General features: G+C 49.2%; 1 protein-coding gene across 1 annotated transcript in view; it reads right to left on the reverse strand.

Moving 5' to 3' along the window:
• TLN2 (talin 2) overlaps positions 1–25,882 on the reverse strand; it is a 438,961-nt gene that overhangs the window by 38,854 nt on the left and 374,225 nt on the right. Inside the window, exons 44-51 of the mRNA XM_019441905.2 lie at positions 24,277–24,378; positions 21,558–21,677; positions 14,468–14,614; positions 7,686–7,852; positions 6,650–6,833; positions 3,276–3,401; positions 2,952–3,068; positions 502–687 (exon numbers count right to left, since the gene is read on the reverse strand). Of these exons, the coding sequence (XP_019297450.1) occupies positions 502–687; positions 2,952–3,068; positions 3,276–3,401; positions 6,650–6,833; positions 7,686–7,852; positions 14,468–14,614; positions 21,558–21,677; positions 24,277–24,378 (1,149 nt within the window). The remainder of the gene's footprint in view (positions 1–501; positions 688–2,951; positions 3,069–3,275; positions 3,402–6,649; positions 6,834–7,685; positions 7,853–14,467; positions 14,615–21,557; positions 21,678–24,276; positions 24,379–25,882) is intronic.

Below are 25,882 nucleotides of genomic sequence, written 5' to 3' on the forward strand. Positions count from 1 at the left end.
GGCAGCTACCCTGCTTGTCTAGCCAAGGATCATGAGAGTTTCTGCAAGATGTCTGGCACAGATAGTGAAAAAGGCTGTTCCCCAACATTCTGTCTTGTTCCTCTGACTCACTTCCTCCCCCAGTCATGGCAGAACCTCTCCTGGCCCAGAATGCTGACCTGCAGAGGCTGGAAAGGGGGGCAGGTACAAGTGGGATGTGTTTTTTGTTCAGAGGGTCAGGAGCCTCTTCACCTCTGTCAGAGCAGGCATCCTGCCTACTTGGCAAGAACAGAGAGGAAAAGTGGGAGGGTGAGTTAGCAGGCCGACTCCATCCCCTCTCAAACACAAAACTACCCTGGAGAGTCATTTCCCGTGGGCTCTTCAGCACGCATTTCATCACCGAGTTTGAGGTACTGAGCTGCTCCCTTCTGCACACGGCCGGCCCCTCCCTGGCTCCAGACTAAACCAAATAGTCGTGACAGGGCATCATCCGGCCACCCAAAACAACGCCAAGGCCTTTACCTTACAAGCCGTCAGCATATCTGACACGGCTTTCCGGCTCAGGTTGGCGGTGGCAATCACATCCTCCTGTCTGCATGAGTTCCCAGCGGCCACGGCTTTGGCTGTTGCCATGGTGATGCCTTTCGTCATCCTTATCGATTCTTCAGGTGATGATGTCTTTTCAGGCACCTCTTTTGACTGGAACACCTGGAAGTTGGAAATACAACAGGTGAAAAAAAAAATGAAAGAAAAAAGACAAAGACAAAAATAATTGGTTCTTCTCTGACCAGGATGCTGCTCACGGTCTGAAAACTGAGCCAGCAACAGGAAGAAACTGTCAAATGGCAGGAAATTAGAAATTTGAGTAATACTATTCTTGCTTTCAAGATGCTAGCACGGATAAGTCTTGCACACCTGTACTCGGCATTCAAGGGAACCATATGGTGAGGGAGACAGGTCTACAGCATTAACCTGTTCGCCTGCGGAAACAGACCCTCGGTATTTGTAAACTCTCCGGGGGAAGGTGGTGGTGTGGCTTCCCAGTTCTTGCCCCCCTCCCTGCTGGGGCTTCGGCAGCTCCCGGAAATTCTGCAGTTCTGATGCTGGTTCCTAGGCAGGACGGACCTGGACGCATCCCTGTGAACTCCCCTTTCTTTCTTTAAGAGGGTGTGGGGTTGGGGGAAATGAAGCATTCAGTTTCTTCTATTCTTAGCTTGTCTTACAAATATAACTGCATAATTGTGTGGAGGCGTTTGTGTCGAGGGCGCCACAGTGACACTGTGAATTATTTAAAACCACACACACGCGCACACACACACACACACACCACTCTTTAGAGAAGCTGAAATAATTAACCGTGCTGAGTGAATATCCCACTTTAAAATTCCACCTGTCAGTCAAGCCAGCCATTTCTGCTTCAAGCCCATCTGTCTTGTCTCTCTAACATGAGTGATTGGTGCCAGGGGCTGTATGTTGCATGTGCATCTGTCCCCACACATGAGTACTCCTAAACCAGTTGGGGTTGCTCTGTCCTCAGCCCCAGGCAACCACCTTTCAGCCAGGTGGTTTTCCCTGAGGCAAAGGGGAGAACCCAGCCAGCATCCTTGCAGCCTGTTAACCAGCACCAAACATCACCAGCCCCCTAAAAATGGGCAGGTGCAATTAAGCTACCCAGGACCATGCCTGAACGCTCAAGGGGAATGAATACCACATGTATGGAACCCTTTGCATTAATGTGACCCTTTGGCACATGCTCCTTTGGAAACTTCCCACGTCCGTGGACACACACAACCTGTCAATTCCAAACCACGTTGGCAGACTTCGGTTGACCGTGGGTAATGTCCCAGGAATGCTCCCAGTTTCAAATCTCTTCCATTGCCCCCATTAGCCCCACCCACACCTATCAGAATACAGACCCGGACTTTTGATAGGAAACATACAGCCCACAGAGGCAGGTGAGCGTCAGGAGGCAGTGCTTAACGACACCACCTGCAATTTTCAGTTTTTTCTTTGTGCAAGAACCTGGTTTAACACCAAGCAAGACCGGCTTAATTAAAAACAGGACAAGAGAACCCGAGGCTCAATCACCAACAAAACATAACAGAATTGCTGCTTTATACTGCTGATCCGCAGGGGCCTTCGGCCTTCCCAGGTGACTCTCTAAAGACGCAGAGTAGCTGGAAGCAAAAGCAGGTCCCCTGCTTCCTGCACAGAGAAACCGAATCTGTGATCAGACCTCCAGTTAGAAAGAAATCTGTTTGAAACCCTCATTTTCAGCATATTTCTATTTCTAGGGATTAGGGTGAGTCAATCCACAGCCATCACAGGATCAAAAGAACAGGAGAGAATATCCATATCACAGGAACACCGGGACACCCTCACTATACAATGCGGGAACACGGCAAGAAAGAACACGCGGTCAATTTCTTGAGATCAGAGGGACCACGCACAGAAAGATGCTGAATTTTACAGGCAAGTATCTCAGGTAAAGGCATTCGGGTTTTTCTAACAGGGCACCTCACCCTCTAAAATCCGCATGTGGGCAGCCGTGTGAAGCTGATGCTAACCGCACTGGGAATCAAGAGGTGCTGGGTGGGCCTACACACCACACACATCATTTAAGCTCAAGGTAACAGCCAACACCCGTACCGAGTTTTCCCTTTGCCAGCAATCTTCTGTAATGCTTTAGTTTCAGTTCCAGTTTTAGTGGAACTAAACCTGAACAGTCCTAAGTGACACATTTGAATTGACTTCTTAATTACAAATTGATTGTAGACAAACGCTGACAAGGTCAGTTACGCCCGGGGCCTCAATTATGCAAAGCTGCTGGCAGGCAGGTGAGTGGGCCTCCTGGGCTCAGGTGCCCCAGGTAAAACCTCTTTATGCTACAAATCACTGAGATGTCTTGGAGGTGGGCGGGGTGTCAGCTCTTGCACGTGGATGCCCGAGGGAGGTGACTGCTGGCTCCTTACCGTGAGCTCCTGTTTCATGTATTCGATTGTGGCCTCGAGTGCCCGTGTGCCCCGGGTGGCCTCGTCCTCCACTGCCTTTACAGTCTTGAGGAGGGAGGTGACATTGGTCACCATCACCTGCATAGGAAGGAGAGGCCGAGAGAAAATGAGGAGCACCCTGAGGTCTACTCCCCGCTCCTTTTAGTTCTGGCTCTGATGCCAGGAGGACAAAACGCTGCTAAGCAAGGAAGGCACTCAGATGCATATGTTCCCATTATTCTTGGGTGTGCTTCTCTCATTCTGCACCGCCCGCCACGCCTGTCCCTGCTTGGCACCCCGCTCTACCTTGGCGGCCCCCTTGAGCTGGTACATGGAGGGGTCATCGGCAGGCTTGCTGGCGGCCCCCTTGGTAGCACCTATCAGATCTGAAAGGGCCTTGGCCACGTCTTTGATGGCATTGATCAACACCACCTGAAAGAAAGCAGACAGCCCAGGTGAGCAGCCCCAGCGGTCCCCTGCGGGCAAGACCAAGAGCACACAGCCCGAGGGCCAGGTGCGGGCATCCAGGAGGCCAGTCTCTATCTCGGCAGCTCCACAGCCTGCAGCAAGGAAGACTCCCCAGGAGCCACCCCTGAAGATGCTGACACAGGAGTCTCCCCGAGAGAGGCTGACGCTGAGCCGGAAGACAGACCCCACACACACCCAGCACGTTCGGACACCTCTCAGCCGGCAGTTGTGATGACAAGTTGCCTAGGAAAGGAGGCGACCAGCTAAGCAGACGCCTGAGAGGCAACGCTACTCACCCGCACCCTGAACTGGTAACCCCAAACATGGAGAACAAAACGCAAGCCTCACACCCTGGCCTGCAAGTCGTCCATGGCATCCTGCCTGCGTCTCCAGCTTTGGTTCGTAGGATTCTGTGACTCACTCAACATGCTACGGGGATACGGGTCTATCTTCCCCAGGACAGATCCCCCTCGTTCCTCCTTCAGGGCCTCTCCTCTTGCTCTCCTCATTACTCACATCTCAGCTTACACGTCGGGCCCTTCGAGACCTTTCCTGACCACTCCCCATTCCCCACCCCCCACCTGAAATTCCATCAGCGCGGCCTTATTTACAGCAGGTACCAGTACGTGGAATTATTGTCTTCTTCCCCCACTTGGATGTGAGCTCCAGGCGGGCCAGCCTGGACTTGTGTGTGTTGTGTTTTGCGCTCAGAACGGGGCCTGGCCTGTAGCAGGCACTCAGTAAATACTCACGGAATGACTGCATGGATAGGTGTGCACCCTAATGACACCGGACAGCATGTGCTATCTTCCCTCTCGTGACTCAACAGAGAACACAGGCCACCTTTACAGTGTGTGTGTTGGACCTGGGGTCTGAAGCACCAGCCATACTTGGGAAAGACGTGACACTGAATGCGTAACACGAGTCTTCTTAGCTCCTGCTGCTGTAATCGCGACAACTTCCCTTTACTTGAGGGCAGTGTTCCAAGTGCTGAGCCATGTGCGCTACCCATGCCCTCACTTAATCCTCACCCCTGCTGTTTCAAGTGGGAGCTAGGGTGCTCCTGTCCACACTGTCTCAGGGCCTGGGAGCGGCAGGGCTGGGCTTCAGACTCTAGTCAGCATGATCCCAAGGGTTATTGGTCTTAACCTTCACACTTGGATTATGCTCTAGGGCTTTGGCTCCTCACGTACAAATGGCATTGGCAGTGCCACTGTATCTCTCACTGCACGGCTGTGAGGGTGGCTGCGTAACATACATGAGAACACATCAGAAACTCTAGTGTCCCAGATGGCTGGGGAGCACAGTGACACTGTGCCTCTGCCCCTCCCACCTTTCAGGCTCCGTCCTGTGCCTTCTTACCCTCAGGGTACATGGAGCCTCTGGCAACCTCTGAAACCACGCGGCAGAAGGGGATCGGCTCCTGAGGAAGGGCTGACGGGTGTGGACCTCACTCACCCTGATTCTGGTCATCACAGCGGGGAGGGACAGCCAGGGAAGAACAAGGGACAGCGAGCAAAGGTTGCTGTTAACACCCAGCATGCACCGTCCCATCCCTGGTCACTGGGCATCTGACTGGTGAGTAGGCGCATTTTTCTGAAAGGATATTTTCCACTAGAGATCTCATTAGCGGTTGTGGCTCTAGGACATCTACTAGACCATTTGGGAGTGAAGACTAAGTAATTCGATACATTTCCGTGTGTTCAAAGACTTAAATGCTCCCCAGCCTGTTCACTTTTCCTAAGGCTGAGCCAGGCTCGGAGAGTGTGGATTCCAACCTCACTGAGCGTTTTCAAGCTTTTCCTTCCTCCACTGGGTAAGAACAAAACACAGGTAGGCATTTCTGTGAATGCTTCAAATTCCAAGGGGCAGCCAATCGGAGCTCAGATGTTATCAGAGCGAAATCCAGCAGGAGGAGTAAAATGGCCACACATGGAACGTTTCCTCATGGAGCTCTGCTCCACTGGAGGATGTCGGGCAGGGAAGGGTCACGGTCACATGCGAGCAAAGCTGACGGCCTTGTGTTAACCATAACAGTAGCTGTCGTCAACAGGGGCACTGGATGGTAGGCGGCTTCCAATCCAGTTTTGTCCACGTGGACCAAACAGATGAGCAAACAGAGTGGTTTAAGCAGTGAACACGGAGGTGTTTGCCATCTGATGGTGCCGGGATGGAGCAGAGGGGTTTTTGGTTCTGCCCTCGGGAATGGGTAGAGTCCGTTACTGGTGGCCCTGGTTGGCTACTCATTCAGTAACAGCTAAGGAGACATTTGCTGAGTATCCACCTTGCACTGGAGTGGTGGCAGGTACTTGGCTCTCCGAGGTTAGCGAACTGTGGGTGCTGTCCCTCACCTGGACCACCAGGCTGAGGACGAAGGAGCGGGCAGACGGCGCTAAATCAAAGCGTGGTTACAGGAGCACAGAGCCCTTCCCAGCCCAGAGCTCATTCCTCCCCGTCCCTCCAGAGCCAGACTTCTCAAGGGGTGTCCATACATGCTGGCTTCCTTCCTTTCCCTCACTGGGCCACTCCACACAAATGGCCCTCCATGGCACGAGGGCCAGTGGCCAGCTCTCAGACCTTCACCTTCTCGACAACTCAGCCGTGCCTCCGGTGGAATGAAACACGCCCGCTCTTAGCATCAGGACCCCTGGCTTTCCTCCTATCAGCTGCTGCTGCTCCTGAATCTGTCTGGGCATCCCTTTCTCCTTACCACGGTCTTAAATGGTGGCTTCCTCAGCTCTGCTTTGAACCCCCCTTTTCCTCTCGCCTCATGCTCTTCCTCTCCTATGGCTGTAGTCGTTGTATGGCAACACCCCTGAATCCACATGCCCTTAACTGTGCAGGCTTATACCCCCTCTCTAGTTCCACCTGCACGTGTGTCTAGCACGGTCCCACGCCGAACCTGCCTTTGTCTCCCCAGGGAGCCACCATCCACTCACTCATCCCGCCCTTTCCCTCTCCCATATACCCAAGGGGTCACTGTGCTCAATCCCTCACCAGTCATCTCTACCCTTGTGGCTGCCATCACAGTCTGTGCCACCGTCCTGCCAGGATAAATGCCTCCTAGCAGACCCCAAATCAACAGACATACTCGCGCACCTACTGGTCACTGCAGAAGTTCCTATTTCGCCCTGGGCCTCTTCTGCGGTCTGCGGCACAGTGTTTATGGGAACGTGAGGGTGACTGACCCGCCCCCCGAGGCCCATCCATACCTGCGTCTCAGGGTCATTAGAGCCGAGGCTGGCGGCCCCCAGCTTGACCACTTCAGCGAGTTGGGTGATGGTGGCTGCCGACGACTGGGCTGCCTGGGCCAGCTTGTCCGGGGTGGACGCAGCCCCTGACACCAGGAGTTTCGTGTCTTCCACCAAGGCCTTGGCTGTCTTCAGAATGTTCTCCCTGAGAAAGGGGGGAGGGCAGAGAAGACGGGGACAGACAAAGGTCAAAGTTTGGCTACCAGCAATTAGGAAGCAAAGAAACCCTTCATACGGGGCTTTTTGTTACAGGGCTTTGAAAAAGAGAGGTGATGTGTTTCCCCTCCCTTATCAGGGGTACTCATTTTCTGTGTAGGAAAATTGGGAGAGGAGAGCAAAGTCAGCCCAGTATCCACCTAGTCGATTAATAGTAAACTTCCATGAAAGACTCAGACCCGCCAGTTTGGCCCCCAACCCTGTAGCTCAGTGAGAGGTCAGCTGGGTCCTGGAATGGGTGACAGCATTGGCAGTCTCTTCCCTATCCCGGCCCTGGGACTGAAGAGAGGAAGAAAGGTGACAGACATGTGGCAAGGCTACTGGGGAGCGGGGGTGGTTCTCTAACAGCAAGTGGAGACCCCCGCACCAGCCTCCAGGAGCAGGGCCTAAAGAGCCAGTCTGGGAGAGACAGTAGGCTCAGAGCCCCACTCCCCATTTATGTAAGAGCTAAATGTGGCTGTCCTGGCCACTCCCACGGGGGTTGGGAGCAAATGAGAGGCACATCTTTTCAGCTTGGCAAGTAGAAGATCAAAAAGCTGTCTTCTGCCAGAGCAGGCTGGGTTCAGGCTGTGAAAGGCACAAAGCTGGAACATGACTACATGTTTACAGTTGGCAAGAAGGGCTTGTTTTGATTATGTGGTTCACTTTCTCCCCTTGAGCATCTTATTGAAATCAACATGGATAACCGCATTTCTGGCTTCTGAGCAGTCTCTAACATCCATCAGGCCAGCCTGAACCTCTCCAGATCCAGGAGCCCCCAGGACGACCTCCCCTCCCATACCTGTGGTCTGCAAAGGTCTCGTTGTTCTCTGCATTCAGGGTCCCTGCAGTCGCAAACATGATGGTGGTGTCCAGGTCGGCGATAATCCCAGACACGGCAGTGGCAGCTGTGATACATGCCTGGGTCCCCTTGTTCCCAGCCTGGAGAGCTGACAACACCAAGGACACCTGTAGGTACAGAGAGAATGCCAGGGGGAACAGGGAAATGGAAAAGATGTAACCCAAAGATTTTCAGACTCAAACATCACTGAAAAAAAAAACAACTCCAAAAACAGAAAAGGAGGGAATTCTTCCAAACTCATTTTATAAAGCCAAAATTACCCTGATACCAAAGCCAGACAAGGATGCCACAAGAAAAGAAAATTGCAGGCCAATACGCCTGATGAACATAGACGCAAAAATCCTCAACAAAATATAGTGAACTGAATTCAAAACATTAAAAGGATCATACACCATGATCAAGTGGGATTTACTCCAGGGAGGCAAGGATGATTCAACATCCACAAATCAGTCCATGTGGTACCCCAACAAAGGATAAAAACCTTTTGATCATCCCAATAGATATAGAAAAAGCATCGGACAAAATTCAATACCCCTTGATAATAAAAACTCTCAACAAAGTAGGTATAGAGGGTATGTACCTGAACATAATAAAGCCCACATGATAATCCCACAGCTAACATCATTCTCAATAGTGAAAAGCTCAGAGCTTCTCTTCTAAGATTAGGAACAAGATAAAGATCCCCACACTTGCCATTTTTATTCAACGGAATATTGGAAGCCCTAGCCAAAGCAATCAGGCAATTCAGAGAAATAAAAGGAATCCAAACTGGAAAGGAAAAAGTCAAACCGTCATTATGTGCAGATGACATATTGTATACAGAAAACCCTCAAGACTCCATCTAAAACTGTCAGAAGTAATCAATGAATTCAGTAAAGTTGCAGGATACAAAAACAATACAGAAAAATCTGTTATATTTCCCTAATACGGAATCATCAGAGAGAAATTAAGAAAACAATCCCATTTATACAAATGCATTGAAAAGGATACAAGACCTAGGAATACATTTAACCAAGGAGGTCAGACACCTGTGTATAGAAAAACTATAAGACATTAAAGAAAGAAGTTGAAGAAGGCACAAATAAATGGAAAGATTCTCCGTGTTCACAGATTGGAATAATCAATGTTAAAATGTCCATACTAGTCAAAGCTATCTACAGATTCAACACAATCCCTATTCGAATTCCAATGGCCTTTTTCACAGAAATACAACAAACAATCCTAAAATTTCTACAGAGCCACAAATGACCCTGAATGGACAAAGCAATCTTGAGAAAGAAGAACAAAGTTGGAAGTATCATACTCCCTGATTTAAAACTATATTTCAAAGTTATAGTAGTCAAAACATTATGGTACTGGCATAAAAACAGACATATGGATCAAAGGAACAGGCAAAGAATAAACCCAAGCATACAGTCAATTAATTTATGACAAAGGAGCCAAGAACATACAATGGAGAACAACAGTCTCTTGAATAAATGATGTTGGGAAAATTGGACAGCTACATGCAAAAAATTTAAATTGGACCACTGTCTGAGAGTATACACAAAAATTAAAAAGGATTAAATACTTGAATGTAAGAAGTGAAACCATGAAACTCCTACAGAAAACATAGGCAGTAAGCTTCTTGACGTAAGTCCTGGTGATGAACTTTAGAATCTGACATCAAAAATGAAACAACAAAAGCAAAAATGAACAAGTGAGACTACAGAAAACTAAAAAGCTTCTGCACAGCAAAGAAACCATCAGCAAAATAAAAAGCAGCCTACTGAATAAAGCATTTGCAAATCACATATGTGATAAGGGTTTAATACCTAAGATATGTAGATAAAACATACAACTCAATGGCAGAAGAACAACCTAATGATAAAAATGAGCTAAAGATCTGAATGGACATTTTCCCAAAGAAGACAAACAGATGGGCCACAAGTACATGACAAGATGCTCAAAGTCATTACCTATCAGGAAAATCAAAACCACTATGAGATACCATCTTGCACCTGCTGGCATGGCTATTATCAAAAAGACAAGAAAGAACAAGTGTTGGTGAAAATGTTGAGAAAAGGGGGCCCTCTTGCAGTACTGGTGGGAATGTAAATTGGTGTAGCCACTAGGGCAAACAGCAGGGAGTTTCCTCAAAATATTACAAATAGAACTATCATATAATCCAGCAATTTCACTTCTGGGTATGTACTGAAGAAAACAAAAATTCTAACTCAAAAAGATATGTACCTCCAGGTTCACTGCAGCATTATTTACAGTAGCCAAGCATTGGAAACAACCTAAATATCCACTGACGGATGAATGGATAAAGAAAATATGGGACCTATCATCCAGTGGGATATTATTCAGCCAGAAAAAGATTAAAATCTTGCCATTTGCGACAACATGGATAGACCTCGAAGGTCTAAGTGAAATAAGTCTGAGGAAGAAATGCCATTTGATCTCTCATATGTGGAACCTAAAATAGAATTTAAAAAGCCAAGGGGTGCCTGGGTGGCTCATTTGGTTAAATGTCTGACTTTAGCTCAGGGCATGATCTCACGGTCCGGTCTGTTGGTTCAAGCCCCGTGTTGGACTCGGTGCTGACAGCTCAGAGCCTGGAGCCTGTTTCAGATTCTGTGTCTCCCTCTCTCTCACTCTGCCCCTCCCTCCCTCCCTCTCTCTCAAAAATAAAAAAAACATTAAAAAAAAAAAAAAGGCAAGCTCACAGAGACAGAGAACAGACTGGTAGTTGCCAGAGGCAGGGGATGGGAGTTAGGAGAAATGGGTGAAGTTTTTTGTTTGTTTGCATGCATTGAATAAAAATTAAAACAAAACAAAACCCAACCAACCAGCCTCACAGAAAAAGGGATAAGGTTCCTGGTGGGAATGAAGTTGTATTTTGAACAAAGGTGGTTAAAAGGCATAAACTTCCAGTTACAAAATAAGTACTAGGGATGTAGCGTTCATCCATATTATACAGCAGGGTTAAGAGTAAGTCTTAAAAGATCTTACCACCATGTCTTATCTACATGAGATGGTGGACTGTAACTAAACTTCTTGTGGTAATCATTTTATAATACACAAGACAGATAAATCATCATCCGGTACAGCCTAAACTTAGTGCCTTTGTCAATTGCATCTCAAAACCAGGGGGAGAAAAGTACAATACAAAAACACTTAATTTCCTCTCTGGGACTCAATGCAGCTGATGGGTTAACAACACAGTTTTGGTGTCAACATCACAGGCTGAATACCAGTGAATATCATTCACTGGCTAAACAACTTTTTTTTTTTTTTAAAATGTTTGTTTATTTTTGAGACAGAGAGAGAGCATGAACAGGGGAGGGTCAGAGAGAGAGGGAGACCCAGAATCTGAAGCAGGCTTCAGGCTCTGAGCTGTCAGCACAGAGCCTGAAGCGGGGCTTGAACCCATGGACCGCGAGATCATGACCCGAGCCGAAGTCGGACGCTTAACCGACTGAGCCACCCAGGCGCCCCACAACTTTTTTTTTTTAATGTTTCTTTATTTTTGACACAGAGAGAGAGAGAGACAGAGGCAGAGACAGAGCATGAGTGGGGGAGGGGCAGAGAGAGAGAGGGAGACACAGAATCTGAAGCAGGCTCCAGGCTCTGAGCTGTCACAGCTGAGCACAGAGCCCGACGTGGGGCTTGAACTCACAGACCTTGAGATCATGACCTGATCCAAAGTTGGACGCTCAACTGACTGAGCCACCCAGGCACCCCGGCTGGCTAAACAACTTTGGGCAAGCTGTTTGACCTTGGTTTCCTCATCTGTAAAATGGGGATATTATTTCTTGCCTATAAAGCTTGTTGGAGGAATGAGGAGGGAGGACGTATGTAAACTGTCTAGCATGACACATGATCACATACTAGGTGATGAGCAGGGAGATAATTTTAATAGGATTATGTTTGTGGAACCAGAAAGAAGTTCAGGCTCCTGTGAAAGGTGTGACCATTTGTGCCCTGCTCTGATAAGGTTTTCTGTAGAACAGCCTTCCGCTAACACTTGATATTCCTTCCTCTGGCTGCCTATCGATGAGAAATTCTTCATGGTCGACTCCACTGAGGCTAGAGCCCAGAGCAGACCTGCATGCGTCACCTCTCCACCCCGACACTCCCTTGAGCTATCACCTGTCACTAAATAATAATTCCAGTGACCTGAGAGTCCAGCAAGTTGGCTGTGTTCCCTCCAGCGCCTTTCAAGTCAGAAACCCTTCACTGCCACCTGCCACCCATCACCCCCTCTAGAAAACCCTCGCTATTCCTAGACACACTTTCCTATAACACAAAGCTAACCCCACACCCTTGCGTACAATTCTCCCCTGCTGTCAAGGGAAGCTGAGTTCCTCCCACGACCAGACCAGTTCCACTTGTGTGGCTTCCTGCTACATTCTTGCCACATTGGCCAGCTCCTCACTTCCCCCGCCTCTCATGCAGTGGGTCTGCCCCCTGCCTGCCGTGCCTCCCCTCCCCATTCTCCAGCCACTAACTTGCTCATCCTGCAGAAGCCAGCTCAAAGTCTCAGCTGTCCTCGTCCAGAGACACCAGCATGCTGTCCCTGGCCTCGGGGCAGCTCATTCAGCAGAGGTTAAAACAGCACGCGTCCAGCCAGTGACCGGAGGCTCTGAGTTGAGAGACAGTCTGGAGCTGTCGTATTAATCTCTCTGTGCCCACACACGCACCACCCTTGACTATGGCTGGCTCATAGAAGAGTCTGCAAAGTTTCGTGAATGCATTTTCTAAAAATACAATGGCCGGGACAGAGGAGTTATAGCAACACTGAGAGGCACAGAGCTCGTATGCTCTCTTCCTTCTGCGCTGCTCACATCTTAGGAGAGGTGGTGGACACAACCCAGCATGCGGGGCAGAGGGCCCACTTCCCGAGCACCGGCCACATCCCAAGACTAGCCCACAAGGAACAGCTTCTCTTCCTCATTTGCCTGATTCTCCTTCCTGGAGTTAAATGCCACTATGTCCCACCAGGAAGAGAGATGGCCCGAGAATCAAGCATCTAGTTTCCAGAAAGAACTCTGAGGACAGGTGACAAAGGCCAAGACGAGTGATCATGAGAACGAGAGGGACGTTCTCAGCCAGATTCAAAGAGTCCGGAAACAGTGTCCTGCCTGCTACAAAAGCTGTGTGAGTTTACTGAGCAGCTACTAGTTCCTAGGGGACAAGGACATAAAGATGAGCAAGTGAAGCCTCTTGCAGCTGGTGGGAAGTTACAGACACAACCAGGACATGTAAGAAAGACACACCAGGTGGAGATGGGGGGCCAGAGCACGTAGCAAGAAAGCATCAAAAAGGCTGGTTTAGTCTGAACAGCTGATCCTCTGACTCTGAGCCTCCTCCGGGCAGGAGGTGGCAGGGACCCTCCGCTGGGAGAAGCAGTAAGACAGAGAACAGCTCAGGAAGATCATGTTGCTTGGACCTCTGCCTCCCCGCCTTCATGTGCCAGTTCCAAGGTCTTCAACAAGGGAACCCGGCCAGAGTAACTTCGACAAGGCAGGGCTTTGAAAGGAGGGAGAATGCCTTCCTCTGGCTGAGAGATTTATTTCCTCATCCTGTGGAGTCCGAGGAGGCCTGGGTAGTCCTGTGGGCTGCAGGAGACGGCCAGGCGTTGCTTGGCTTCAGCTGGCAGCCCTGTACAGAAAAGCATCTGTACTGGCAGCTGCCAGGTGAGGGGTCCCCCACCCGGCCCTTGAGTCCTGTGGCCAGGCTGCCCAACAGTGCAGAGCTCTGTGTCCTGGGGACCCAAGAGAAGGAGAGGGAGAAGCCAGCAAAGCACAGATGCTTCGGCCTGCAAAACAGCTGTCCTGAAAAAGGACTCTTAAGAAATGAGCAAAGCAGAAGAGGAGTGTACTTTGGGGCCATCAGGGAGCCACAGGAACGAAGGGATGCGGAGAACCGGCTTCGTCGAGCAGGGTAGATTTCGTGGGAGGAGGGTGTCGGAAGGCAGCTTACAGAGGACAGCAAGTATCTGTGACACGTTGGGTTGTGTGTCTGGCACGATGCCAAGCAAGCACCTTCACGCTTATCACCGCATTTCATTTTCACAACCCTATGGGCCAGGAAATGTATTTCTCTGTGCTCATTCTGCAGGTGAGGGTACAGAGGCTCAGAAAGGTGAGATAACTTAGCTGAGACCCTGGAGCCCCACTCGCTACACCATGGGGTTGTCTCCACAAACAGCCGCTGCTAGACTCTAAAAAGATCACGCAGGATCCTGCTCTTTCAACCAAGGTGCCGTGCGACTTTGGGTGCGGTGCTCAACCCTTGCACACCTCAGTCTCTTCTGGGAGGAAGGAGATAACCCAAAGAGAGCTTCAGGCCCTTCTTACTCAGTCCCCAGCACCTGGGAGCCTCCCTGAGAAGGAAGCCCAGGGGACAAGTGTCAAAAGGGGGCTCCTGGTACTCATGTGACTGTCATGTGGTCTTTCCAGTCTACCTACAAGAAAACCCATCAAGGAGGTGCACTGCTGGGGCCCTGACTTTCATGGGACAGTACGTCCCATGTTCGGAATTTCTCAGGGTTATGGATTACCCCGGCCCCCTTATGTGCCCCATCCCTGGGGAATCCCCGCATGAGGGGGAAGACCAGACCTGACTGGATCCTTTTTGGCCATAGTGTCCCGCTTATGTCACTGGTCACAGTGGGCCATCGAGGGCGGGTGTGGGTGACCGTGGCCGTGTCTGACCTGAGGGCTGCTCCTTACCTTCTCTGTGACTGCACGGGCACACTCGATGAGCTCCCTCTTGGTGTAGCTGTCCGTGGGGCACACCTGGAGGGCCCCCGCCTTCTGCACCAGGAAGATGCAGCCGTGGCCCAGGTCCTGCACACGTGTGCGAATCTGGAAGCCGATCTGCGGAGGCAAGCCCGGGGTGGGGAAAGAGAAGCATGAGGGATTCTGCCATTGAGGTCTCCCCTATGTGGAAAATTTCTCCTACGTCCTATGGGAGCCTGGCTAGGAAAATTCCACTGCTGTTAGGAGTCTGTGCTTGGTGGAGTATGGAATTTCATTGATTTTACTTCCCCTTTTAGAGACTGTAAAATGCCCACGGTCCCCAGGAAGCAGGCCTACACCTCATCCTGCTAGCCTAAAGGCTTTCTGATATTTGTTACCTTTTCCAGTGAACTGCCAACTTCTATCTGAGCCACCTGATAGGTATGTTCATTAGATGAACTCTGTGGGGGCAATTATTAGCCATTCAAGCACTTATTGAGCCCCTACTGTGTGTCAGGGCCTCTTCTAAGCAGGTATTGCATTTGCTTTCATTTATTCCGCACAACAGTCCTAAAAAGTAATTAGAAGTTAAAAATATACAGCTTTAGTAAGAAGCATAAAGCTTGCAGATTCTTGCAACATCGGGATGTTTCCAATCAGAACGACCCCTTCCTCAGCTATATCCACACTGGGCCCAGGCTGCCTATCAGGCAGGGTTGAGGTTTCCTTAAAAAGGTATATTTTCAGAGCTAAAGGCTCAGCAGGCACGCATTCTTTTAATGACCTCTGGGTCATGTGATTATAAAAGGTACTTGGCCTAAAAGAACCCAAACGAGCTCCACTATGGATAAGCTGCCAGCTGTCTCTTTATTGGGTAATAAATTCCACTGCCCAAAGTGTGCATTCCTCTGGTGATTTCACATCAATTTTCATTTGGGTCTGATCAATACAGCTGCCATAAATAATCTGCCCTCCAGCTGAAGTAAGCAACTAAAAACAAAAAACCGTAAGCTCTCGTGAACAAGCATTATTTCCAAGACTCCACGATAGCAAGAAGCCGTGGCTTCTCCTTCCAGCTATTCTACCAAGAATAGCTACTAAGATCTCTGGTGTCTCGAGTAAAAGCTGGGAGATCTGGACCACCTGGGTGCTATCTTCCAGTATCGTCCTATTAGGAAGGGGGGCTTTGGGCAGTCAAGGGAGCTGCAAATGTTAACTCTGTTATTGAAACACATAATGCTTTTGGGAAGATAGGTACTTCCCTTGACCTTTTAAGGCCGAAAGCATGTTTAAATCCATTTAATAGAAAATTGTCCTGATCCAGAAAGTGGAACTTCGGCTCTTTTGGGGATGCTGAGAAAGCTTCACGATCAGGCAGGCCAGGTTTCTTATGGACTATCTCCAGTCCGATTCAGCCCACTCAGCAGAAACGCCCCTGAAATGTAGCTGTTTGCTGTTGGTTTAAACATGAGGCCCAGCTGAAGTAGGAGGATGCCCCATGAAAGCTGAAAACTCAGCCTGGCTCTCGAGGCTTTTTCAGATCCATGTACTTTAACCAGAAACACTTGAGGCTCAGCACTAATCCATAGGCAAGAGCTCTGTGTCAAGGATGCCTACAGAGCTCTAAATGACAGGTGCTGCTGGGAAAGCACAAATGGAGGAAGAAACATATGATTTCAAAATAAAAACGACTTCACTAGTCAGACCTCAATGACAGATGAAGAGACTGTGCAGAGACTGAAGAGAAGTGATCAGAGCCACCCTCTGCCCCCTACCACCCCCCCCAAACCTCTCATGGAAAGTCAACATGTAAAATTGTTATCATCTGTTATTAAGTATACCTTTCCTATAGGAGTCAAAACTTCTTTGACTTAATAAAAAGTCAACAATAAGGCTAAATGAGCCAAAGTTTAAATGTCAGACTCTGAAGGCCAGATATAGATAGCCTTGGCCACCAACTCATTTCTATATTTTGATTTGGCTGCAGTGTTGAGAAAATCCTGTTTTGTGCATAAGGCAAACAGGAGTGATTTTCCCCCTAGTCCCCTAAACCATAGCAGGCAGAGACTTGGCTCAGCCTGACATCTGCACAAGCCACCCAGCAGCCCACGGTAAGGTGCTGGTGGCCCCCAATGGGTTACCATTTGGCCCAGAGTATGTTCAAAAATACACACAGGTTTTCCTAATAGTTTTAAAAATAGCTGAATTATGTTTAAAAAGTGAGCCTTGAGTCAAACATGCAGGACTTTCAAAGCACCTCCCGGGGTCAGAGCTCTTAAGAGTGAGGTGGGTGACCTCAGTGCTAGGAAGGACCAGGCCCAGAAAGAACATTCTCCGTGCTCTGTTCCTACTCTCTCCTTGGAACCATGCCTGAGCTTCCGGTCTGCACAGTGGTGGGCACCAGGGCCAGCAGAGGTCTCTTAAATCACTCTCAAATCACCCTCGAGGTATGAGGGAGAAGGGACCTGCTCCTGCACTGTGTCGAGCCTGAAACCTATGGGCGGGCAGGACACTCTCATGCTCCCTCTGCACCCCTGCAAGAGGCCATGCTATGAAAAGCACCCCAATGTCCCGACGCTCAGCCTCTTCCTTGGAGGGGACATCGTGCACGTAGCAAAGGATCCTGTAAAGACGACTGTGGAGCTGGGACACTGATCATTAGTGATGAGATTCCAGTTAGGAAGCCCCGATGAAGACCGACACCAGAAAGCAAAAAGATGTGCCTAAAATAAGGCCACAGGTGTACAAGCCCGTGGGGTTCCTGGCCAATCCAGCCTTCAGTCTGGGTATCACGTCTGTGCCAGGTCACATGACTGCCTTCTTGGTTGCCATGCAATCCTCCTATATACTTGGCTGCACGGCCCTATGTGGACAGCATGCAGGAGGACAGAGGGTCACAAAGGACATGCTGAAATAGGCTTTGCGCACGTCCACAGGCCGAGGGCTGAACGCAACAAGAAGGGGAGGCGTCCCAGGATGCCAGCCCCACTCCTGGCCCTTGGCCCATGAGGGCAGCATGGGCAGCAGAAAGGCCCATGGACCCTGCTTCTGGCCGGCCCTCTCATGGACATCAACTCCCTGGGCGAGCCAGCTAACCTCCCAGGCCTCTGGTCCCTCACCTGTGAAATGGGACAGAAGCTGCCCTACTTCCCGGGGCTAACACACCACCAAGTCAAAGATATGTGTGTGAAAACATCTCCAAGTAGAAAGTGCCACGTGAATGTTCACTGCTGTGATAAGAGGAAGCTCGGTGAGGGGCAAAGAGCAAAGGCTGTGATGCCCTGGGTTTGAATCCCGGCATTTCCATGCATTATGTACTTACTTGAAACTTCACTTATTCCAAAAAGTTATTTCAAGTGGCTTCCACACTAACTCCTGTAGCTATGTGGTCTTGGACAATGTAAGCTCCCTGAACCTCAGCTAACCTGTGAAATGGGGAAGAACAAAGGTCTGTGCAGTTGTGACGGTAAATGAGGCCGCAGCCGTCACGGGTGTGACGTGTGGTATGGACCTGATGAACGCCTCTCATCGTATTCTTTTCTACGTGAGACAGAGCGGGCGTTTACGTAAAAGGGGATGACAGAAGCAACATACTCTATTGCAGTGTCCCAGAACATCCTGTACTGCTGGAGGAACATCCGAGAAAGGGAATGTGTCTTGAAGACTGTATTCAAAAAAGATAAGGGCTTTAAAAACGTTAACTTGTCAAAGCAACACTGCAATTCTCAGCAAACAGGACCAATCCCCAGGGTGATCCGCCTTACCACCAGGGTGTGTTATAAAGGAATATTGCTCAGAGACATCCAACTTGGGGTTTTAAGTTGGCAACTTTAGTCAAAGCATTACTCGAACGGCAAGAAAAGCCTTCAATTCCCTTCTTGCCCAAATAAAATGGGCATTGTCTCCTGGTTTTATGCCTTGGGGGAAATTGGAAGTCTGGCCTTTATGAAATTTTGGATCAAATTTCAAGTGGAGGGGGGGTCTCAGAAATCCTGATCATCTTCTTTACTACATAAAACTAAACAAAACGTACAGATTTTTCTCAGGCTTCCAAAACCATCATATCTGAAATCAGGTCACATAATTGCCTGGGAGAGCTTATGAACACTGAAGAGGCAACAAATGGCTATTATGACAGGCTTTGCAAATTTCTCCTTAAAAGGAGAAATCAAAAGTGTACAACAGAAGCAAAGAATCACTTCCCACCTATAGAAACTGTGTCCTGGAGTGGAAAGTTTGAGAGAATTCTAGAGCAGACACTCGTCTCATTTTTTGGGAAAAGGCTGTGGTTCTTGCCACAGGCTCTTGACAAACGTTCCCGCCGGCTTTGGAGACAGGCAGTATTACACATGTCCCAGCAGAGTTTTCTCCAGAGACAAAGCTGTAGTCACTAGAGCCTTCCCCTGGCATTTATATTCAGGACTTGGGGCTCATAGGATCTACATTTCCTTTTTTAAGGAGAGCAGTGATCTTCGATCGTGAAGTTGCCTGAGGGTTTTAGTTTTTATGAAGAAAGTAGTTTTCACGGTGATGTTAACAGGAGTTGAGTTTCCCATGGAAGCAGCAGCAGATAAAGCTCCTGCTGGATGTTCAGAGGGCAGAATTGGGACCTGTCCGGGAACGGTCACATTCCGGGAAAGCCCAAAGCGCTGACTCGGCACAGCCTACAGGACTGCGGCCGGGGGAATGGCTTCGTATTTGCCCTGAGTATAAATACTTTCACATGCTGTGATGTGGGGCCCTCTTGGATATAAAACTAATTCCAAAGTCTTGGAAAAAAAAAAAAAAAAAAACTACATTGCTTTAGGGATCTCCCAACCTTCTCAGTTTTCCCCTAAATATCTGTCTGGCAAATGCACACAAAGAATTTTCCTGAGCAAGCCACTGGTAATTTTATATTCTCGCTGCCCCCTTTTGCTTCAGGTCACACTGCTCTTGTGTCTGGAATGTAAAACATAACTCAAGATGCAATGGTGAAAAGGGAGAACCTTAATGAAAACGTCAGCTGCTACAAACGCAGGGCCAGGAACTAAAGTCATTTTGTGTTGTGCTTTTAACGATACCTTTTCTTTCCCGGCTGCTCTGGCATTATTTTGTATTTTGCTTCATGCTCTGGGTTGCAGTAAGAAAACCTGCTTGTTTCACACATGGGCCGGGTAGCTGCGAAGAACTCAGATGTGGAAAGGTCTCCACAGATCATGGGCTCTTCACTCAGTAACTCAGGCAGGTCAACATCTGAACCAACCAGACAAATGTAGATTCCGTCTTTAAAGATTTCTACAAACAGAGATCCGAACCTTCCCCACAGCCTGTTAGTGTTTCAGTCCTACAAAGCCTAACATTGCTTCCTTCTGTCCAAACTGTTCCTTTCTGTAACCCAAGTTCCCTTACATTTATTCAGGAAATTCAAAAGCATGAGTAAAATCAAACGAGTTATAGGAGTCCAGATGATCTTACTAACACAGGGAGCCTATTTAAAAAAAAAAAAAGATTGGGCAGGGGCCACCTGTGTGGCTCAGTCGGTTAAGCATCGGCTTCAGGTCATGATCTCACTGTTCGTGGGTTTCAGCCCTGTGTCGGGCTCTGTGCTGACAGCTCAGAGCCTGGAGCTGGCTTCAGATTCTGGGTCTCCCCTTCTCTCTGATCCTCCCTTGCCTGTGCTGTCTCTCAAAAAATAAACATTAAAAAAGAATTAAAAAAAAAATAACAGGACTGTGTAAAGAATCAACAGAATCCTGACTGGGGTCAAGGTGGGGAGATCTGACGATTTTTCTTTCTTGGTAGTAACTTAACAGACTCATTACAAACAGAATTATTCATGCTGCAGCCTTAATACTCAACCATACTAAAATCTCAAAATGCAGGCACTGTTAGAAACTTACATCATCCCATGCTAGATATATATGTATGCAAGTACATACATATGATACTCCTATTTACATGCGTTGTTACAACATATGTTAGCAAGTGATTTTGTTTTGGGTCATTCCTGTATTATCTCTGGGAGTCTTTGTAAAGACATACTTAGAATGGACTCCTAGGAGAAATGACACCAAGTAACCTGGGGACACGGGCTGTCACCACAAAGAGAAAGGTAGATCAGTCACAGCCTTCCATCCTGACAGCACGCTTCATTTAGGAATATCATATACAGGACCTGTGCTTCAGAAATGGCTATGCTAACTCCCACAGTATGTAGTTACCTTCATCTCCCCAGTGTCCCTATAATCGACTCCACTATTCTTTATTCCAGACTGAGCTTTCAGTCTCTAAGGAGCCGGGCGGTCGCTCAGGGAGGGGCACCTTCGGTGTGCTAACACTGGTATGGCTGCAGCATTCAGGCATGTGAAGCCCCCACCGGCTTGTTTGTTTCCCAGAGGACCACCCGATTACTTGGGGTATCAGAGATGAAAGCAGGTTCTTAGCAAGTGGCCTTTGGGACCAACCTCTCACCAAATTCAGAATCTTACAGGTGCAGGCATTCTAAGGCAAAGTCTGTGTTTGGCCACTAAGGAAAGTGCGTTTAGGGAAGGCAGGTAGGTAATACAGAGGGGTCCAAAGGAGATTATGGGGGGGTAGATCTTAGAAAGCCACCAACCATATCTGGACAAGACTTTGTTACACAAAAGCAGGCTACCCGGCCCTTAATCAGAGGCAGTTAACTTCCATACTTGGTTCTTCCAACATCTCTGTGAGCCTTTAGAAACAGGAAAATAATTGTGGGGGATGTGCTAAGCACGAGGATGATGGCAGCATGTGTTCTGCCCTGGGAGCCAGGTGATGGGCTGGAAGGGAGGTGAGCTGGCGAACACTCTCAGCAGAGGCCGTCTGTCTGAAAACCCACTTCCCCAGATGGACCCAGCTCTCAGCCTGTTGGCATCAGAAAGGACAGTGAGCTCTGAGCACAGCCCAGCGCTACTGGATCTGGACCTGGAGGGCTGGCAGGAGAGTAGTGAAAACTAAGCCTGGTTTCCGCTATCAGGCTGGAATCTTCTAGGGTGGAGCTACGCTATAAAGCATCCCCCGGGCGTGGGTACCAGTGTGCATGTGCTTCTTAAAACAGGGGCTTATGATGGCAGACCTCCTCTGGTTCCGCCGTGGCTGCTGCCATCTGGCCCTGGAGAGCCAGGTGCCCATAGTCACTGGTCATTTGTGAAGCCAGTCCTCCCAACTCCTCCGGGTTAGTAACCGACTTAGTCATCTGGAAAAAGAAAACAAGCAAGACACAAACACACATACACATACAGAGAAAAGCATGAGAACCACGTGTTAATATCACTGGAAGCCAAAGGGGTTCGTTCACTTTTAAGCTCTTGACTTGCGTGGGGGGCTGGGCACCAGAGAGGGCAATTCAAGCGAAGCCCATGCTGCGACGTGCACAACAGGCCAGGGCCCCTCTCAGGCCAGCAGGCCCTGGCCAGGCCAGTGGGCGACATGCTAGGCCCCGGCTGTGCAGCGTGGAGGCTGGGCCCTCACGGGCGTCCACTCCGGGAGGTGAGCGTGGCAGCCCCTGGCCCGGCCGGCCCTGCAGGTAGGCAGGAGAGTTCCCCAGGGAAACACGGGGGGCACGGGCCCCATGCAGTGCACATCCCTGGTCACATGCTTCTGCAGAGAGCTGACCTGGTCTCTGGGAACCCAGAAGCAGGTCCCACACGGGCAAGAGGGCATGAGGACAGGGCTGTTAAGGAAATCATGACTGAGGAGGGATGGGCGAGCCGGATGTCTGGGAGGACGATATTCAAAGAGAATATAGCTTTGTAGTAAATTTGTGCCAAAGAATAAGGTTTCAGCCACAAATTTAGTTAAGAGTACACTCTAGAGCACCTGGGTGGCTCAGCCAGTTAAGCATCTGACTCTTGGTTTCGGCTCAGGTCACGTCTCTTGGTTTTTGTGAGTTCAAGCCCCGCACTGGGCAGAGTCTGCTTGGGATTCTCTCTCTCTCTCTCTCTCTCTCTGCCCCTCCCCCACTTGTGCTGTCTCTCAAAAATAAATAAACTTAAAAAAGAGTATACTGTAGCCTAAATGGTCGAGCTCTGCCTTTTCATTATCAGGATATTCAGCGTTTTCCTCCTGCTTCATAGAAAAACTTACTTAAGTTTACCCTACAAGGCTAACACAGTGGTTTCTACTTTTTCCTTTTCCTCCAACAAAATGCCTGTTGGTTGTCACAAGAGCAGTTTTAACTGCCACCCGGGAAGGTATCCTCAGTCTCTTGAGTAAGAGGCTTTGCTCCTGCCCTACCCTCTCCTCTCTCTTGGTGGCATTAGAAGACCTTGGCTTCAAAGGGCTTTAAAAAATGTTTTAAATGGCTCCATATTCATGGAGGCTGGATGGGAACATGTAGCCATCTAACGCAGGTGTACCAGGAAAACATCACAGGCTTTCTGGCATAGGCGTGGGCTCCCAAGAAACACACACGCTAAACACCCTGCGAGAGGGAGGGTGCTTTGTGTGAGCCCTGGATCCCGGGCAACCTGGCATGGCGAAGCGGACCCTTGCCAACCCAGGGTCCAGGCCAGCCAGCCTAGGAGCAGACACGCCATCCCAGGCGGGGCTCCTCAAGAGCATGCACATCAAGGATCAGGATGGGCCTGCTGAGAACCTAGCCTGCGAGAGGTTCCAGAAAACACCACGAGGCCACTCAAAATACCTTCATCTCTTGCTGCACTGTGCTCTCTGCTCAGAGAACTTGGCACAGGAGGGCCGCCCGATGCGACCTGTGCCCCGCCCTGGAGCGCCCTGAGCAGAACCAGCATGGGCCTGACTCCAGCTCTTTTAGTTGCCGAGACAGGCACTGCTCCTGTTCCCCCTCCCATCCCAAATCCTTTTAAGTACCAATGAGCTTGGCACAATCACAGAGTTTCTAAGAAGGAGTAGCAGCAGCCGGGGAAGACTTTGTGGTCCAAGCTCAACCTCTAGTGGACGTAAGACTACATGACAAAACCATCCAGAGGTGCTGGGTCTGGTGGGGCAGGAGCCAGGCCCGGGCTCAGTCCCTCGAGCTGGGAAGCCACCTCCTCTCTCAACTCAGGCTCATGTGGCAGCAGCAGACAGGCATCTTCCAAAATTTTATTCTGTGACCTCTGAGCCTTCAGAGGTTAAGAGGAGCTTTCTTACTACGTACTATGTATTTTTGAGGACACCATTTGTCATCTTTTGTATTATTCTTTTAGCATACCAAGATAGCATTCACTGTCTCTCAATGCCATTTTTATCTAAAGATGCATCTAATACAATTCTGATGGCAATACATTCTAAGAAAAAAGAAAAATTGAAAATTACCTCCAAAGGTTACAGGCCTTCTGTTGTCTGGGAAATTGATTTTACAGACCCATGCTGTTTCATTGTGCCTGACAGACTAGCATATCTTATTGTCCACAGACTGTAGCTTGATTCCATTAGACATTCTGTACTACCCCCATGTGTCTTCTCTTATACTGTAACTTGATAAAACACGTCCAGTCCTTGGCGAGGCAGATAGGATTTCTTTCTTTCCCCTTACCTCCAACTTCCTTCTCATTTTCTCTCCCTCCTTTGCTCCCCTGTCCTCATGCCCAAGTCTCAATTATCTGTAATTCCCTCTTGCAGCTTTTCCATGAAATCAGAGCTCCCACAGACGGGGGCGTCTAGACCATAGGCAGCTGGAGAGATCACAGATAAAGCACAGAGCTGGAGCCCATAAGGAACGAGAAACATGGAGTCATCTCTCTCCAACACAGACCCTGATTTGATGACTCAGTGGTGGTAGTGGAGGACAACAGGGCAACCAACAGTGGGTGGGGCAGCTCTTTTCCTCTTACCATTTCCTGAGCTGTTACCGCAATGGCTTTGGAGTATTTAACCACAGTCGTCTGATAGTCGACAAATGTTCCCTTTGGTTCTGGAGGAGTGCCTTCATCCAGCTACAGAGGAGAGAAATAAGCACCCACATGTCAGGAGAGGACAGTTGAAGGATGGACTGTATTTTATTAGAATCAGAACTTTGAAAATGGAGACGCCCACAGAATTTCTTTGGCTTAGAGTCAACAGCATCCCTCAGCTTTGGCAATAAGGGCTTTAACAGAAGTGCCAAGATGGCACTCGGGGTACAGAGGCAAGGAGGTCCCAAGCCTTGTCTGAGAGGAGAGGGAGGGCACTCCAGAGGAAGGGCATTTCTGCCAACTCTTACCAGGGGAGGAGTCTGCCACACACAAAAGGTGGGGAAGATGTTCCAAGAAGCAGGGTTAGAGTTCAAGCATATGGCAGTGGGCATGAGCCAGACACTTCTAGGGAAGCACAGAATGACAGAAGATGACTCAGGAGAGGAGGCAGAATCTACATCCTGAATGGCTTCCCTAGGACTGGTGTAGCCCACAGAGTGTACACCCTCGAACTCTCACTTCTGATCTAGGTTGGGGAAGACAAGGAATTGGAACCACTAGGAACAACTTGCTGCTCATCTGACTGAAAGCAACAGGAATTGACAAATGGCAGACATCACTGTGGGGGGAAGAGGTGGAACAAGTGGGACGGTGACTCTGTCCCTTGAAGGGTTGGGGGCATACTGGTTCAGAAGCCCTGGTTCCAGGGCTTGTGAGGGGGCCTCAAGCTGGTCGCTTATACTCTGAGTCTCAGGTCCTTCAGTGGAGACTTCCTAGCGTCAGGCTGTTGTAGGGCACATCAAGTGAGATGAAGGAAGAGATGATGACCAGGATAATGAAGATGATGATGATGATGATGATGATGATGATGATGTCAATGAGCACTATGACGATGAGAAAGGCAACCCATGTCTACCACCATCATCATCGCTACTGTCGCCACTGACTGCAGAAAGGTATTCCAGGTAAGGACGTAGAGGAAAGAGAAACGAATACAGGTAGAGGGAGTATAGTGAACAGAAGAGGGGCTGTTGAGAGCATGGGGATGAAGCTTGTCTGTCTGATGAAGAACCCTGAGATCATGGGAAAAACGTGGGGTCCGGGGCAGGCAATGACAGACAGTCTGAAGTCTGGGCAGAGACCAGGGGGCATATCACTACAGCCTACGTGTGATGTGGCCGCACAGTTCGGGAATATAAATGCCATCAAAGCCTCAGCACAAACCCCAGGATGGATTTGTCTAGGCTTCCTTGCCAAGGATAGAGCTGCTTTCTAAGTCTCCAATGCACTATGGGGACCCTGTTGGTCAAATGAGGACTGAGTTGTGGACTCCTTCTCTCTGTAGAGACTGACTGGGCATCTTCTAAGTGTCCAGCAATGTGCTGGGAGACTTCATACGAAATGTGGCCTAACCACAAACACACCAGGATGCTGGAGCTGGAGGGCAGCTGGGAACACAGGGGCTTCAGGCTACTGTGACAAACTTACCAATCTGAGGACAATGACACAATTAAGATCAAAGGGGCCGAATTTTTGGACTCCAGAT

Source organism: Panthera pardus, unplaced genomic scaffold (assembly GCF_024362965.1).
Source record: "Panthera pardus isolate Hobbes unplaced genomic scaffold, ASM2436296v1 HiC_scaffold_24, whole genome shotgun sequence".
NCBI lineage: Eukaryota > Metazoa > Chordata > Mammalia > Carnivora > Felidae > Panthera > Panthera pardus.